This window comes from Solanum stenotomum, chromosome 8 (assembly GCF_019186545.1).
Source record: "Solanum stenotomum isolate F172 chromosome 8, ASM1918654v1, whole genome shotgun sequence".
Taxonomy (NCBI): Eukaryota; Viridiplantae; Streptophyta; class Magnoliopsida; order Solanales; family Solanaceae; genus Solanum; species Solanum stenotomum.
In genome coordinates, this window is record NC_064289.1 from 10,263,373 (window position 1) to 10,277,500 (window position 14,128).

General features: G+C 32.4%; 2 protein-coding genes across 3 annotated transcripts; one reads left to right on the plus strand and one right to left on the minus strand.

The window, feature by feature from the left end:
- The first annotated feature begins 704 nt into the window (after positions 1-704).
- On the plus strand, positions 705-4,286 carry LOC125874271 (protein HEADING DATE 3B-like). Of its 2 annotated transcripts, none has more exons than XM_049555119.1 (4): positions 705-938; positions 1,380-2,389; positions 2,890-2,941; positions 3,105-4,286. In XM_049555119.1, exons 1-4 carry the CDS (start codon positions 705-707, stop codon positions 4,113-4,115), a joined length of 2,307 nt encoding a protein of 768 aa, XP_049411076.1. In that variant the 3' UTR covers positions 4,116-4,286. The 2 variants fall into 2 exon arrangements, with proteins under 2 accessions (XP_049411076.1, XP_049411077.1); XM_049555120.1 differs by lacking the exon at positions 705-938 and adding an exon at positions 1,153-1,224.
- Positions 4,287-4,787: 501 nt separating this feature from the next.
- LOC125874600 (glycosyltransferase BC10-like) lies at positions 4,788-7,094 on the minus strand. The gene is made up of 2 exons (XM_049555515.1): positions 6,304-7,094; positions 4,788-5,697 (listed from the first exon to the last, which is right to left on the minus strand). Exons 1-2 carry the CDS (start codon positions 6,802-6,804, stop codon positions 5,056-5,058), a joined length of 1,143 nt encoding a protein of 380 aa, XP_049411472.1. The 5' UTR covers positions 6,805-7,094; the 3' UTR covers positions 4,788-5,055.
- Positions 7,095-14,128: the final 7,034 nt, after the last annotated feature.

Here is a 14,128-nt window from a genome sequence, read left to right on the forward strand (position 1 = left end):
TTATGCGATATAATAAGCGGCGGGTTCGGGTAAGTTTTTAGTCCTTTGAGGAAAAAGCGTATGGTGAGATTTGGCAGATATTTCGTAAAAAGATTGGACAATTTCTTACATGTGGTTCGATAACGCGTACACAGTTGTTTCGGCATTTGCCTTGTGAGAGAAAGAAAAGGAGAGCGACTCAGTCACTATTTACATGTTGTTTTTAATTTTTATATTTACCTACTGCTAATTCTCTGCCTTTTACTCATGGAAGTTCCACTAATTCTCTAGCCACCCCACATTCCCCTCATTTTATTCTCCTTCTCATCTATTTGTTGATCTGATCTTCTTCTAAGATTTCCTCTTTATATTTGCTATCTTCATATGTGCTAAAAGCATTTTAGATTGGGATCCTCTATTTGAGGAAGTCGATCGAAGAATTTGCTCTTTTGTATCACAGACAGATATGTTTTTTTTTTTCTCTTGCATCAAGATTGAATTGTAATTCCATGTGGTTTTGCTTATTGCTACTGATTTACAGTCAAAAGAATCGATCTTTTGAGGTGGGATGACTAATTGTTGTGGTCACTTATAGCTTTGGTGGAACAGAATTTGGATTGTAAGTGTTGAGCTATGAAATGGTTCGTTTACGTGAAATTTTGTGTTAGCATACAGAGAGCAGGCTTCATCTTAATCTTAATTAACACGTGAAGCAGAAGGAAAAGATGAAGACAGAAAAAGATGAGGAAGAGGGGCATATGGATCCTTTGTTTCCTAGATTACATATAAATGATGCAGCAGATAAAAGAGGTCCAAGAGCACCTCCCAGAAACAAAATGGCTCTTTGTGAACAGTCATCGCCTCAAAGTTTCACCTCTAGTTCTACTCCTGCAACCATGCCAATACTGCCTCTCCCGCCTAATAGTGGAAACTCTATTCCTGCAGCATCTTCTAGTCTTGTAAGTACTTAATTTCCGACCGACTTCCAAGTATTGGTAGTATGTTGTTTGATAGAATTATGATAACTTGTCTTTGTGAGTTTTGTATGATGAACACAAATAATATCTATGCAATTCGTATGGTCTTAGAAATAGGAGGTAAACTATATTAGAGAAATATTTCCTGTTTTCATCATCCCAAACCTTTGGATTTTCAATCTACTTCCATTCCTTTTGTTTACTTATTGCTTGTGCTGTTTCAGATTGAGTGAATCTGTTTATCCTCTTCATTCATTGCCAACTCAAGGTATTAGAAAATTGTACGTTTGCTTCATAGATTGATTATGCAGTGTGTTTCCTTAGATGAAAATTTCTTGAGACCAATTATGACTGCTATCACCAACAAGGCTCATTATGCTGTCCCATTCGATCTCCTCACACGAGCTCTTGAACACCCTGTAGGTTGGTTGCAACAAAAGGAATTATTTTCTCCACAATTCATCTGAGTCTTCTCATTTGGTTGAGATACCTCCGTTTTCTTCTGGAGGGATGAACTTTACTATGAGACATCCTGATGTTCCACCAGTCAAGTCGCTAAATCCTCAAGTTTTATGTCTTAAAGGAAATTTGCGTGCTACATCTCAGCTTAATCCTATTCATCCACACAGTTTACCATACTATAATAGTAACCCTTCTGCCAATAAGTTAGGAAGGGAAAATGATTTTTGTGGTCCGAATTTCGTCACATCAGGGAAACCTCTATATCATGGTAACATACATAAAAGTGCAGACAAGGAAAAAATGGTTATATCAAACTCAAAACCTTCTTTGAAATTTCAAAGCGTTTTCGAAAAGCAATATAAGGATACAGACAGGATGCAACTAAATTGCAGGGAGCATAGTATAAGTCAAGCTGGAGATCTAGCAAAGTACCAAAAGAGGGAACATTGTGTTAAACTACCTGCTCCTCATCTGTCAACTATAGAGACGACAATGGTGCATGAAGCTCCAAGTCCAGGACATGGCAAGCTAAATATTAGTAAATCATTTGTATCAAGTGCTCCGGAAAATAGATGTGGTTTAGTAGGTGACTTGAATAGATGTAGTGATTCTAATTCTGAATCTGATGAAGACTCTTGGATTTTACACAAAAGGAAGGCTGCAGAAGATGTTACTGATGTGAAGCATGATGATGCCACGATTAAGAGATGTGCTTCCATAATGGAAGGTCCGTCGTGTTCCTTTCTGCCTCACGGAGACAGCCATCAGAGTCCGAAGAGAGTTAAATCCTCTTCTGACTGTCCTGAAGACCAGATTAGTGGTGCTCCAGGTGTAGCAGGTGAAGACAGAAGTGAAGGGATCTCAGAAGCTTCCTCCTTGAACTCTAGATTAGTAGAAAAAATGTCTTCAAATAATGTCATAGCATTGATAGGGCAAGAATTATTCTGGAAAACAAGAAGAAGCATTGCACAGTAAGTCTCTTTAACTGATCATCTTTTATGTATATCCAACTTATCATGGCAGTAGAAATGAAAATGTGTGGCTTGATCTAGGAGTTAGTCGAAGATATCTGCTGATCACAATTTGTCTACTTTCAACCTATATCATGAATGTTCATATCATATATTTTTCTTTTCGCTCCATTACATCTGTTTCATCTTCATAAAGGTGTTATCTTTGGGAACTATGACCTATAAAAGTAGATGAAAACTAAAGTACTCAAATTGGCATAAACACCATATTCATACTTATACAAGAACCTCAAAGTTGTAATAATCGAAAAGAAGTTTCATGTTAGTCTAGCCTCTAGGTCTATGTTTGTTGTCATCACTGCTTCACTTGCATAAACCTTAAAATCATATTCTTCAACAAATTTCTGAGAAATAATAATGTTAGGCTGATCTTATTCTGTTTCCTCTTCCAAATTTTTTTCTGAAATCTACCATTTAACTTCTGTTTCACTATTTTTCAGCCAGCAGCGGGTCTTTGCAATACAACTATTTGAGCTACACAGACTAACAAAGGTACTTTAAAGACTTCTATTAGTTAGATTTGCCTTTTTTCTTTTGTTGTCTTGAAGAGGCAAAGTGCAAGTGCAAAAAATCAATAAGTAGAAGGGGGTAAAGGAGGTTTTTTAGTGTTTTGCTTAAATTTTGGAAGAACTTACTTATTTTAGCATCTTTGCAGGTTCAGAAAATGATGGCCAGATCACCAGATATATTTTTCAAAGACAACTTCTATCTCCACCAATCTTCTATCAAATTTTCTTCCTTGAAGAATTTGCCATGTGATGATGTTCTTGAACCTCCTGTGGTGGAACAGAAAAATTCTACAAAACCAAACAATTTTGAACTTACGGCAGATAATGTTTATCTTCCCCTCCGCAAAGATAATGATAAGAAGAATATACCACAGCAGTCATCTCAAAAACTAAATGTAGGGACACCAACATCGAGATCTTTTGTATCCGATCCAAAATTAGCACCTCGATCCTTCCAACCACCTCCTGGATATCAGTGGTTAGTTCCAATAAGGTCACCTTCTGAAGGACTTGTTTATAAACCTTACACAGGACCTTGTCCACCGCCTGGAGGGATCATAGCGCCAGCTTATGGTAGTGTCAGGCCTGTGACCCTATCTCCACATATAGGTGGAGACTTCGCGAATGTGCCTTATAGTGTACCGACTTCCCACAAGCAAGGTGCTGGGATTTTTCCTGGTCCTGCACTCTTTGATCCATCCTGCATTCAACCGTATTCCATGCCTGTGATAAAGCCATCTGCTTCAAGTTCAGCTATCGAGCAAATGAATCCACTTTCCAGAATCAGGTCAAGTGAGAAGGAGAATAGTCAATTTATGCATGATGTCAACTTAGTTAGGCCTCATCAAAAATCATGCAACATATCATGCCAGAAGAGCGCGGCCATGTCAGATTGTGATCGAATCATTCAGGCGGATAGAGGGAGTGACATGCAAGGAAGTACTGCAAGTAGTCCTCCTGAGAGGGTCCAAAAGGGTGCACTTTCTCTTTTTCCTGTCACACCAACTGCAAAAGGTTCAGATCAACCAGTTCAATATAACGACACGGAGCAGCAAATTCAAGTCATCAAGGTTGTGCCCCATAACCCAAAGTCAGCATCTGAATCTGCAGCTCGGATTTTTAGGTCTATACAAGAAGAAAGGAAAATGAATTACTAGTATGCAAAACCTTACAACTTAATGTTGTAAGAAAAGCCCTTTCTTCTGTATGTTTTCCCTTATCTAAATTTCCCTCATTTTATAGTTTACCTCTTGGATTAAAGGTTCTTTACTGTATAGATATTCAATGGAAAGTGAAAAGCAATACAGGTTCATTCTTTTTCTACAAAATTTCTTCCTTCTCTTGATTTTCTCTTTCAATCATCCTGCTCCATTATACTTTCTGACTCTGTACATTGACCAGAAACTTGCTAAATGTGTAGGACAACAGTAAAGATACATGAGAATGTCCAGTCTTAAAAATGTTTTCTTAGTTAAAAAAAAAGAGATCAACTTCTCTGAAATGAAATGAAGGTGGAAGTTAGTGGAGGAAGGATATGCTCATGTTCTAATCATTCAGCAGAATGTACAATTTAAACTTCTTGCCAATGGCACCTGTGGCATATAGAGTAATATATACAATGTCTTGTAAGTGGTTCGATGAAATAGCTCGTTAACATCTTTGATAGTTTCTGTTGGAAGCTATGCTGCAAGTATCTTTCTTTAGTTTAGTGATTCTACACACTTGAATAGTCTTAGTATGCAAATGATTCCCTACAACCCTTTGTTGAACAAAACTTTAGTGTCGATCACAATAATTAAGTTCAGTTTTGTCTCCACAAATGGTGTTTTGAATCATAATAGTACTGATGTATCATACTGCAAATAGAGCATCTAAATTGTGATAGATGTGAAAAAGTTTATACATGCCAGTACAGTAGACATCCAACTCAAATATTAAATTCTGGGATTTCATATAATATTATCATCATGATCATAAATATCGATATATCTTTAGTATAACATGACAATGTCTATCATGTCATCAGTCCTTCAGCAATCATGTGGCCGAATGCTGATTTTTATACTTGAATATATCAGATCACAAAGCAATGGAGTTTCAGAAGCCTAGATACTTGGACGAGAGTTTTAATAAAGGATCTAATGCACTAGGAGAAAATTTTCTAGCAAAAAGGAGACAATATGAAGTCGTCTGGTTATTGTAGACACACGTCCTCTGGCCTTCCGAAAGTTGCTTGAGAAACTTATCTGTAACATCAGCCTTTCCAAATGTAGCAGGATGAGCACCACCTCTATGCCAGTCTACCCAAGTGAGACTCGTATTTGTCAGGAGATGAGGGGATTGGATGTGCAGCATTGTTGGGAAATAGTGTTCATCAACATAGCATGATGGTTTGCAGAACTGTTTAAATTTGGGGTAGTATACCTCATCTGTAACAATGTCAACAGCCAATTTCCTGTTAACTTCAAACCACTGAGATCCTTTACGCCATTGAGTGATTTTAACCACAGGTGACATCTTCCAATTGTAACGCCCTCTTCCAACAGATCTAGGATCATCAAACACACTCACAAAGCTGTACCTGGATTCTGATATGTATCGATAGATAACACTGAAGTTGTGGAGAGGAATGCATGACTCTGATAGGATTATAAACCATTCGTTGGAGATATCAAGCAATGCATTAGCAAGCAGCCGTCTTTCAGCATCAGTGATGCTAATATCCCCCCACTCTGCCACCTACGCGAAATGAAAGCCACATAATTATGACCAGAATACATATTACTACTAAGTACAATAGACCCAGAGGTGATTTCAGATGATCACACAACTCATAATTATTATTTCAAAATGTCATTTTTTTGTTGAAAAAAATTGGAATCAAACTAGCCTCGTCAGTTCTACTTATCTTATATCAACGTTTAGAAGAATACTAAAGCAACTCGGATCACTAAATGTTGCAAAAACATGGAAATAGCATCAACAAATATCTTTTGACATACGGATATGGAAAAATGGAATCAGAAAGTTGCAGCCTTGCGTCACCAAAATAACTCAAATCAATCAATCTTCTAATATAAGAAGCAAATAAACTTCACCCTGTAAATGAAAATATTTCTGACAAACAATGGTGCTAGATACTCTTTCGAAAGTGTCACTATTGAAGACATAATTACGTAAATAAATTCTGCGCTCTCTAAAGGTTTAAACACTTCTAAATGAGCATCAAAACATATCAACCTCTCATGTGAGGAGACGTAACTAGATAAAATAGTTTACACAATTCAAAAGCTAGGGAAACTATTTTGTGCATAATTTTGAATAAAATTTGTACAATCACATTACCTGACTAGGAATTTGCCTGCCATAAAACACAGATGAAGTTGGGAAATCAGGTTTGTAAGATGGCAAATTATGAATGTAGATTGAATAAAGCTCTTCATTCCCCTTGAAGAACCTCTCCCACAACGGAGCCAAAGGCAGAGAGCCCCTAGTTAAGAACAAGAACGCGATTTTAGGTGTTCTCTTAAAAGGCAAATTTTTCATTTGAGGAACAAATGAAGCTCTCCAGAAAAGTTCAGCATCATTCATTGAATGATGCAAGTTTGATAGAGGCCTAATCCAATTCTCTAGACTATTTTGTTGTTGAAAACATGGATTTATTCTCGATTGAACCACAGGGAGTACATTCTTCAATTCTGCAAATCTAAGCATACACATACTTAAAATTGATAAAGCAATTCCTAAACCCAAAAACAACAAGAGAAACTGAAGCACTTTCAATGATAAAGGCTTGTTGTCTTTGCCATTCTCCAAAATCCCCATATTCCCAAACTCAACTTTCATTGAACACCAAATTGGGAAAAAAAAATTCTCTCAATTCTATTTTTTCACATTAGTCATTAAGAAAATTAATTAAAATTTAAAACAGAATATCTCAACAGATATTATCAAAATCCATATAGGTGAAGCTGCTATTTTGTCATTAACAAGTAGTAAAAAATAAGAAGAAGAAGATAAAAACTAAAATCCAAGCTACTATTAAAGACGTTTGGGTTTGAAGAAGAAAACTGGTTCTTGTTTTCGCAGAGTAGACAAATCTTGAAATAAAAATTTCTATGGAAATTTATTGCAAGTCTGTGCACAGTTCCCAATGTTGATGTTCTGTTCTCATGGAGTTTTATTATGGAGGCATCCTTCTCTGTACAAATAATTGTCTTTTAATTTTGCCTTTGAAATTTCCGATTTGTGGCGTTTTGTTCAAAATTTTAATGTCTTTTGCCTTTTCAAAATGAGTATTTTTTAAGGTAAGTTTGACTAATTTCTGAAACTAAATTAGATTATATAAATTTAATATTTTAAAATTTTATAAAATTAATTATAAATTGTAAACTTTTTTGTATATTAATATGGTGGAGGAAAAAATGTTGATCAAATTGTTTGCGGGTATATAAATTGTTTAAATAGAGATATAAACTCTTCTTTGGTAAATATTAGAAATCGACTAATAACCAACAAGTTATTTGAATCTCAAAAGGTGAAAGTAAAAAATATTTTGGAGGGAGTAAAATCACAAAAAGGTTTTAAAATTTAAACTTTTACCAAACCAAACTTCGCTTACTATTTTTAAAAATTCTTTTGCAAAAACAAATTTTGAAAAGAATAAAACAAAAAAGGAAGGAAATATTCACTTTCTTTTTATGCCAAAAAAATATTTAAAATGTGACAAAATTTCCGAAACAAAAAAGGCTCCTTAATATCAAATGAAGGCGATATTTATATATGGAAACATCAGCTATAATTTTAAAATAATATTAAATTCTCTTTGTCATAAAAATAGACGTGTTGAGTGTTGACTCTCATATATAATCAATCTAATCTTATAATTGTTTTCGAACAAGAGGTTTCTAAGCAATTATGTTTTGGTTATTTGTTCCTTCACATTTCTTTGTATTCCTTTTTTAGTCCTAATCAAATTTTAGTTTGAAGTGTATAATTAGTTATACATGTGCAGATTATACCATAGATAAAGATTGTTTTTCTCTTGATCATATGTCTCATTTTCGAGCTTTAAATATATAAAAAAAAATTAATAGAGAGCACTTTTCTAAATGAGTTATATATAATATAAATTTAAATTAATCATGCTCCATTATAATATCGATCACCAAATAAGAAAAATAAAAAAACATGAATAGAGAAAAGTCAACATAAACCAAGTTAGTTGCTAACATAAATACTCTAAAAGTCATCCTTTTTAATTGGGAATGCATGATCTATATTTTGGACGTAGAGTATACTCTCAACTCACCCTCTTACTTATCCATGGCCATGGGACTTTAAAGGCGTTAAGAAATAATGATTGATAAATTAATATTTTGTATTAGATTTTTTAAAAATGATTTGAAAGTAAAATATTAGTAAATGATTTTTTTTAATAAATTAAAATTAACATGTACAAAAAGAAAAAATGAAAAAGTAAAAGTAAATGGAAGTTTTTTTCTTCTTCAATATTTAATAGGCAGAAGGTGCCTAATTTAATCTATTTTCTAGAGTTGATGAAAAGTCTATGAAGAATTCAATCTCTTGGTGTCAACTGTCACTTTTTACAAGTTAGAATAGAAATAAAACTATTGTACCTCTACCTTACGTATCGTTCGGTTTATATAGTGAAATTTTTGAACATGTGTGTTGGATTGCATCTCATGCTAATTAGTATTAATATTTCAAAAGGATATAATTAATATTGAAGTATATATGTGATGAAAATCGTAGAAGAAAAATATCAAGTATAAATTAATAAATAATTAACTTATGTATTGTCATTGCGAAAAAATAACTTATGAAACTTGTTTTCAAATTACGAACATGAGAATATCCTTTAATTTCTTGAGGTGAAATTTGAATTTAATAATGAATTAATTGTTTTGTAATAGTAATTAATAAAAAAAAATCACTATGCAATGACTAAAGAAAGGATTAATGTTATACAAGAATTATTTGCTCTAAAAGCATTCTTGTCCTTTAAATAGTCAAATTTGTGTATTGCTAATACACATATTTTTATTTCATATTTAATCTCAAATACATAAATTTATGCACAATTTAATGCGATACTTAATTTTTCTTATACCACTAACTTAACATTGCATTATATTATGTTGTATCTTATAACGTGATTAACTATACTACAAATTACAATCAACCAAACGGCTCCTTCAATTAAACCTGAAATCATTTTTAGCCAAAAAGTCATTATTTCAGTTCCAATTTTATATTTTTGTACTTTTTATTTCAGTAATATATATTTCATTATCTTCTGGAAATTTTGACTATAAATTTAAAATACTTTTCCTTTTGAAGTTATTCTTCTAATTAGAACTAATTCACTAATGAATACTAATCTTGTTACTGCCGCCTAATTGCCAGAATCATTTGAATAATCTAATTGAACCAATATCCCCTTGTCCACAGAATTATATTGTACGGATTTTCTTATGTGATTAATTACAAAGAAACTGATTTCATTTGTCGACAGTGACTTCATAAACATATAAAAAATAACCTTATCTACTGTAACATTTTATATATGTCACGTAGTCATCAAAATTACGGATTCGCATCGGAGAGTAAAATTCTTGTTAACAAAGGTTGTTCATATTCAAGGAGACTCAAATCCGAGACGTCTGAATTATGAATCTAATATTTTAATATTGTCAGACTTGTCTTGAATTGTCCTTTTGCAAAGATAATAAGTTCATCTATGATCTATCTAGGCACTTAATAATGTACTTAGTATTAGAGTGGAAAATTAAAAGAAACTGTAGATTCCGATATGTGTAACGACTTATAGAACAATTAATTACCGATATTAACGTGTCTAATTATTAGCCGTCAATCTTTTTTCTTTTACCTAATTTAAGGTCCAATTGACTAGTTTGGCCAACTATCGATCTTTTGGAAAGAAACCTAACAAACATTTGGAGTGTATTTTCTGGTATAACAGTGTTTGTAGAACATAAAATAGAAAAAAAAAAAAAAAAAGAGAACACTATTGTATCTGCAATGACATATATGTGGTTATAATGGTAGAAAATTTATTTGAGCTTGACAGTCTTTTTTTTTTTTTTTTGAGATAACGTCTCATATGGTCACTCAACTGTGAATTTTTCTTTTATAAAGTCACTTAACTTTGATTTTTAACTAAAAAATCACTCAACTATTTATGTTGAGATTGACAGTCTTTGGCCATGCGATACCATATCACGATATGGTATCGTGAGATGGAATCAGCATTTGGACATGCGATTTTATGTTGATTCCATCTCATGATTCCATATCATGAGAGGTGATACCATATTCTTCAAAAACCATGATACGGAATTATATGGTGATTCCACATCATGATTTGAGATATTTTAATACAATAATTGATCCATGAGTTTATAATTTGTTAAAACAACCCCACATTTATATCTGCTAACTATTTGTTTCATATGTAAATAAAATTTATAATCACATCCTTACTTTTTAAAATTTATTATTCTCACCGACATAAAATTTAGTATTCTCACCAACATATAGTCACTTTAATTCACACCTCACGATTGTGAAACTTTTCAACATTCACTTGAAACAATTAACCGGCATGTTAAAATAGTTGCCGAGGCAATTAGCAAGATGGCACCAACATTTATACAACCAAAAAATATGACTGGTGTACATTCCAAAATTCGACATATTACTCGATTTTGGTCTTGGTTTAAGGTAAAATTTCAATCACATTAATAAATTTATTTTATGGCCGTAATAAGTGAACATTTATATTTTATGTGTAAGTTATTAGTATTTAGTTACACATTTCCTATCAATTTTGTTTAAAGAGACAATATTTATTTTATGACTTTGCATTGTCTTGGAAGCACTATTTTTATTACTCTTACAAACATTATTTTTATGAAGTGCATTCTATAATGCTTCCAATTTATTTTATGTTCACTAAACTAATATTGATGTATTTTTTATTTGGTAGGATTGTGTTGGTGCGATTGATGGAACATATATAGAAGGGGCGGTTCCTAAAGTGGTGCAACAAGCATATCGTAATCGCAAAGGAAGAACATCACAAAATGTCTTATGTGCTTGTGATTTTGATATGCGATTTACCTTTGTTGCTCCTGGTTGGGAAGGTACTGCACAGGATAGTAAAGTATTTGAGAATGCACTTGTTGAACCAACGTCACAATTTTCATTTCCGCCACATGGTAACTTTAAATTATATCCTTAAAATAAATATTACTCCCTCCGTCCCATTTAATGTGGCACAATTTCCTTTTTGGTCAATCCCAAAAAAAAAAATGTCACATTTCCTTAAAATAGTAAGTATTTAAAGGTACAATTTCTCTTTTACCCTTGTTGGTCCCACTTAATCTTAAAAATAGTATTCCAATACATTTATGAGGAGAGAGAAAAGTGAGTCTACTTTTTAAGGGGCAATTTGGTAAACATTTCAAAGTCTTCATTTGTTTCTTAAATTTCGTGCCCGGTCAAATGTTACCACATAAAATGGGACGGAGGGAGTATTTATTTACACAAAGTTATCTCATTTACGTCTCATATGCTTTTAGTAATTCTTTATAAAATATTTTTTGGTAGATAAATATTATGCTGTTAATGCTGATTTCCGAAACACAGAAGGATTTTTACCTCCATACAAAGGACTACACTATCATTTGCAAGATTACCGAGAAAGTGAAAGAGAGCCTCAAAATGCCAAAGAACTATTTAATTATAGGCATTCATCTCTGCGCAATGTGATTGAACGGACTTTTGGAGCTTGGAAAAATAGATTTAGAATACTGACACAAGGCATGAACCATTATGATATTGATACACAATTGAAAATTGTTATAACTTGTGCAGTGTTATATAATTATTTGTGAAATACCAAAGTAGTAATGATATATTTATGGTCTATGAACATGAAGATATAGTTGCAGAGGATATTGACCAACAAATGGCTCAAAGTAACAATGTTGGTTCGTTTTCTTGGTCACATGATCGAGAAATGCAAGTTCAACGTAAGGAAATTGTCCGTACTATGTAGGAGGATTATATTAAAGACTAGTACACTACAATTTATGTTTAATTTTTTTTTATTAAATTAAAGTTAGATGAAACAATTGCTTAAGTGGAAAACAAATAACTTTGTAATAATTTATTATGCGATTTTATAACTTTTTGTTTATTTGATAAGATTGAATAAATAATTGGGGCAATTTTAATAGTTTTACAACTTATGAGATTTTTATGTTTATGAGAAAATATACAATACAAAAATTTCATATCACATGTCCAAACAAACCTTCAATTTCATCTCATGATTTCATATCATGATACCATATCGCATGGACAAACGGGCCCTTAAGTAGGCATTTGGCCATGCGATACCATATCACGATATGATATCGTGAGATGAAATCAGCGTTTGGACATGCGATTTTACGCTGATTCCATCTCATGATTCCATATCATGAGAGGTGATACCATATTCTCCAAAAACCATGATATGGAATTATATGGTGATTCCATATCATGATTTGAGATATTTTAATACAATAATTGATCCATGAGTTTATATTTTGTTAAAACAACCTCACATTTATATCTACTAACCATTTGTTTCATATGTAAATAAAATTTATAATCACATCATTACTTTTTAAAATTTATTATTCTCACCGACACAAAATTTATTATTCTCACCAACAGATAGTCACTTTAACTCACACCTCACGATTGTGAAACTTTTCAACATTCACTTGAATTCGACATAATACTCGATTTTGGCCTTGGTTTAAGGTAAAATTTCAATCACATTGATAAATTTATTTTATGGCCTTAATAAGTGAGCATTTATATTTTATGTGTAAGTTATTAGTATTTAGTTACATATTTCCTATCAACTTTGTTTAGAGAGATAATATTTATTTTATGACTTTACATTGTCTTGAAAGCACTATTTTTATTACTCTTACAAACATTATTTTTATGAAGTGCATTCTATAATGCTTCCAATTTATTTTATATTCACTAAACTAATATTGATGTATTTTTTATTTGGTAGGATTGTGTTGCGATTGATGGAACATATATAGAAGGGGAGGTTCCTAAAGCGGTGCAACAAGCATATCGTAATCGCAAAGGAAGAACATCACAACATGTCTTATGTGCTTGTGATTTTGATATGCGATTTATCTTTGTTGTTGCTGGTTGGGAAGGTACTGCACATGATAGTAAAGTACTTGAGAATGCACTTGTTGAACCAACATCACAATTTCCATTTCCGCCACATGGTAACTTTAAATTACATCCTTAGAATAAATATTATTTATTTACACAAAGTTGTCTCATTTACGTCACATATGCTTTTAGTAATTCTTTATAAAAAAAAATTGGTAGATAAATATTATGTTGTTGATACTGGTTTCCGAAACACAAAAGGATTTTTAGCTCCATACAAAGGACTACGCTATCCTTTGCAAGATTACCGAGAAAGTGAAAAAGAGCCTCAAAATGCCAAAGAACTATTTAATTATAGGCATTCATTTCTGCGCAAATGTGATTGAACGGACTTTTGGAGCTTGGAAAAATAGATTTAGAATACTGAAACAAGGCATAAACCATTATGATATTGATACACAAGTGAAAATTGTTATAGCTTGTGCAGTGTTACATAATTATTTGCGAGAATACCAAAGTAGTGATGAAATATTTATGGTCTATGAACATGAAGATATAGTTGCGGAGGATATTGACCAACAAATGGCTCAAAGTAACAATGTTGGTTCGTCTTCTTGGTCACATGATCGAGAAATGCAAGTTCAACATAAGGAAATTGTCCGTACTATGTAGGAGGATTATATTAAAGACTAGTACACTACAATTTATGTTCAATTTTTTTATTAAATTAAAGTTAGATGAAACAATTACTTAAGTGGAGAACAAATAACTTTGTAATAATTTATTATGCGATTTTATAATTTTTTGTTTATTTGATAAGATTGAATAAACAATTGGGGCTATTTTAATAGTTTTACAACTTATGAAATTTTTATGTTTATGAGAAAATATACAACACAAAAATTCAATATCGCATGTCCAAACAAAC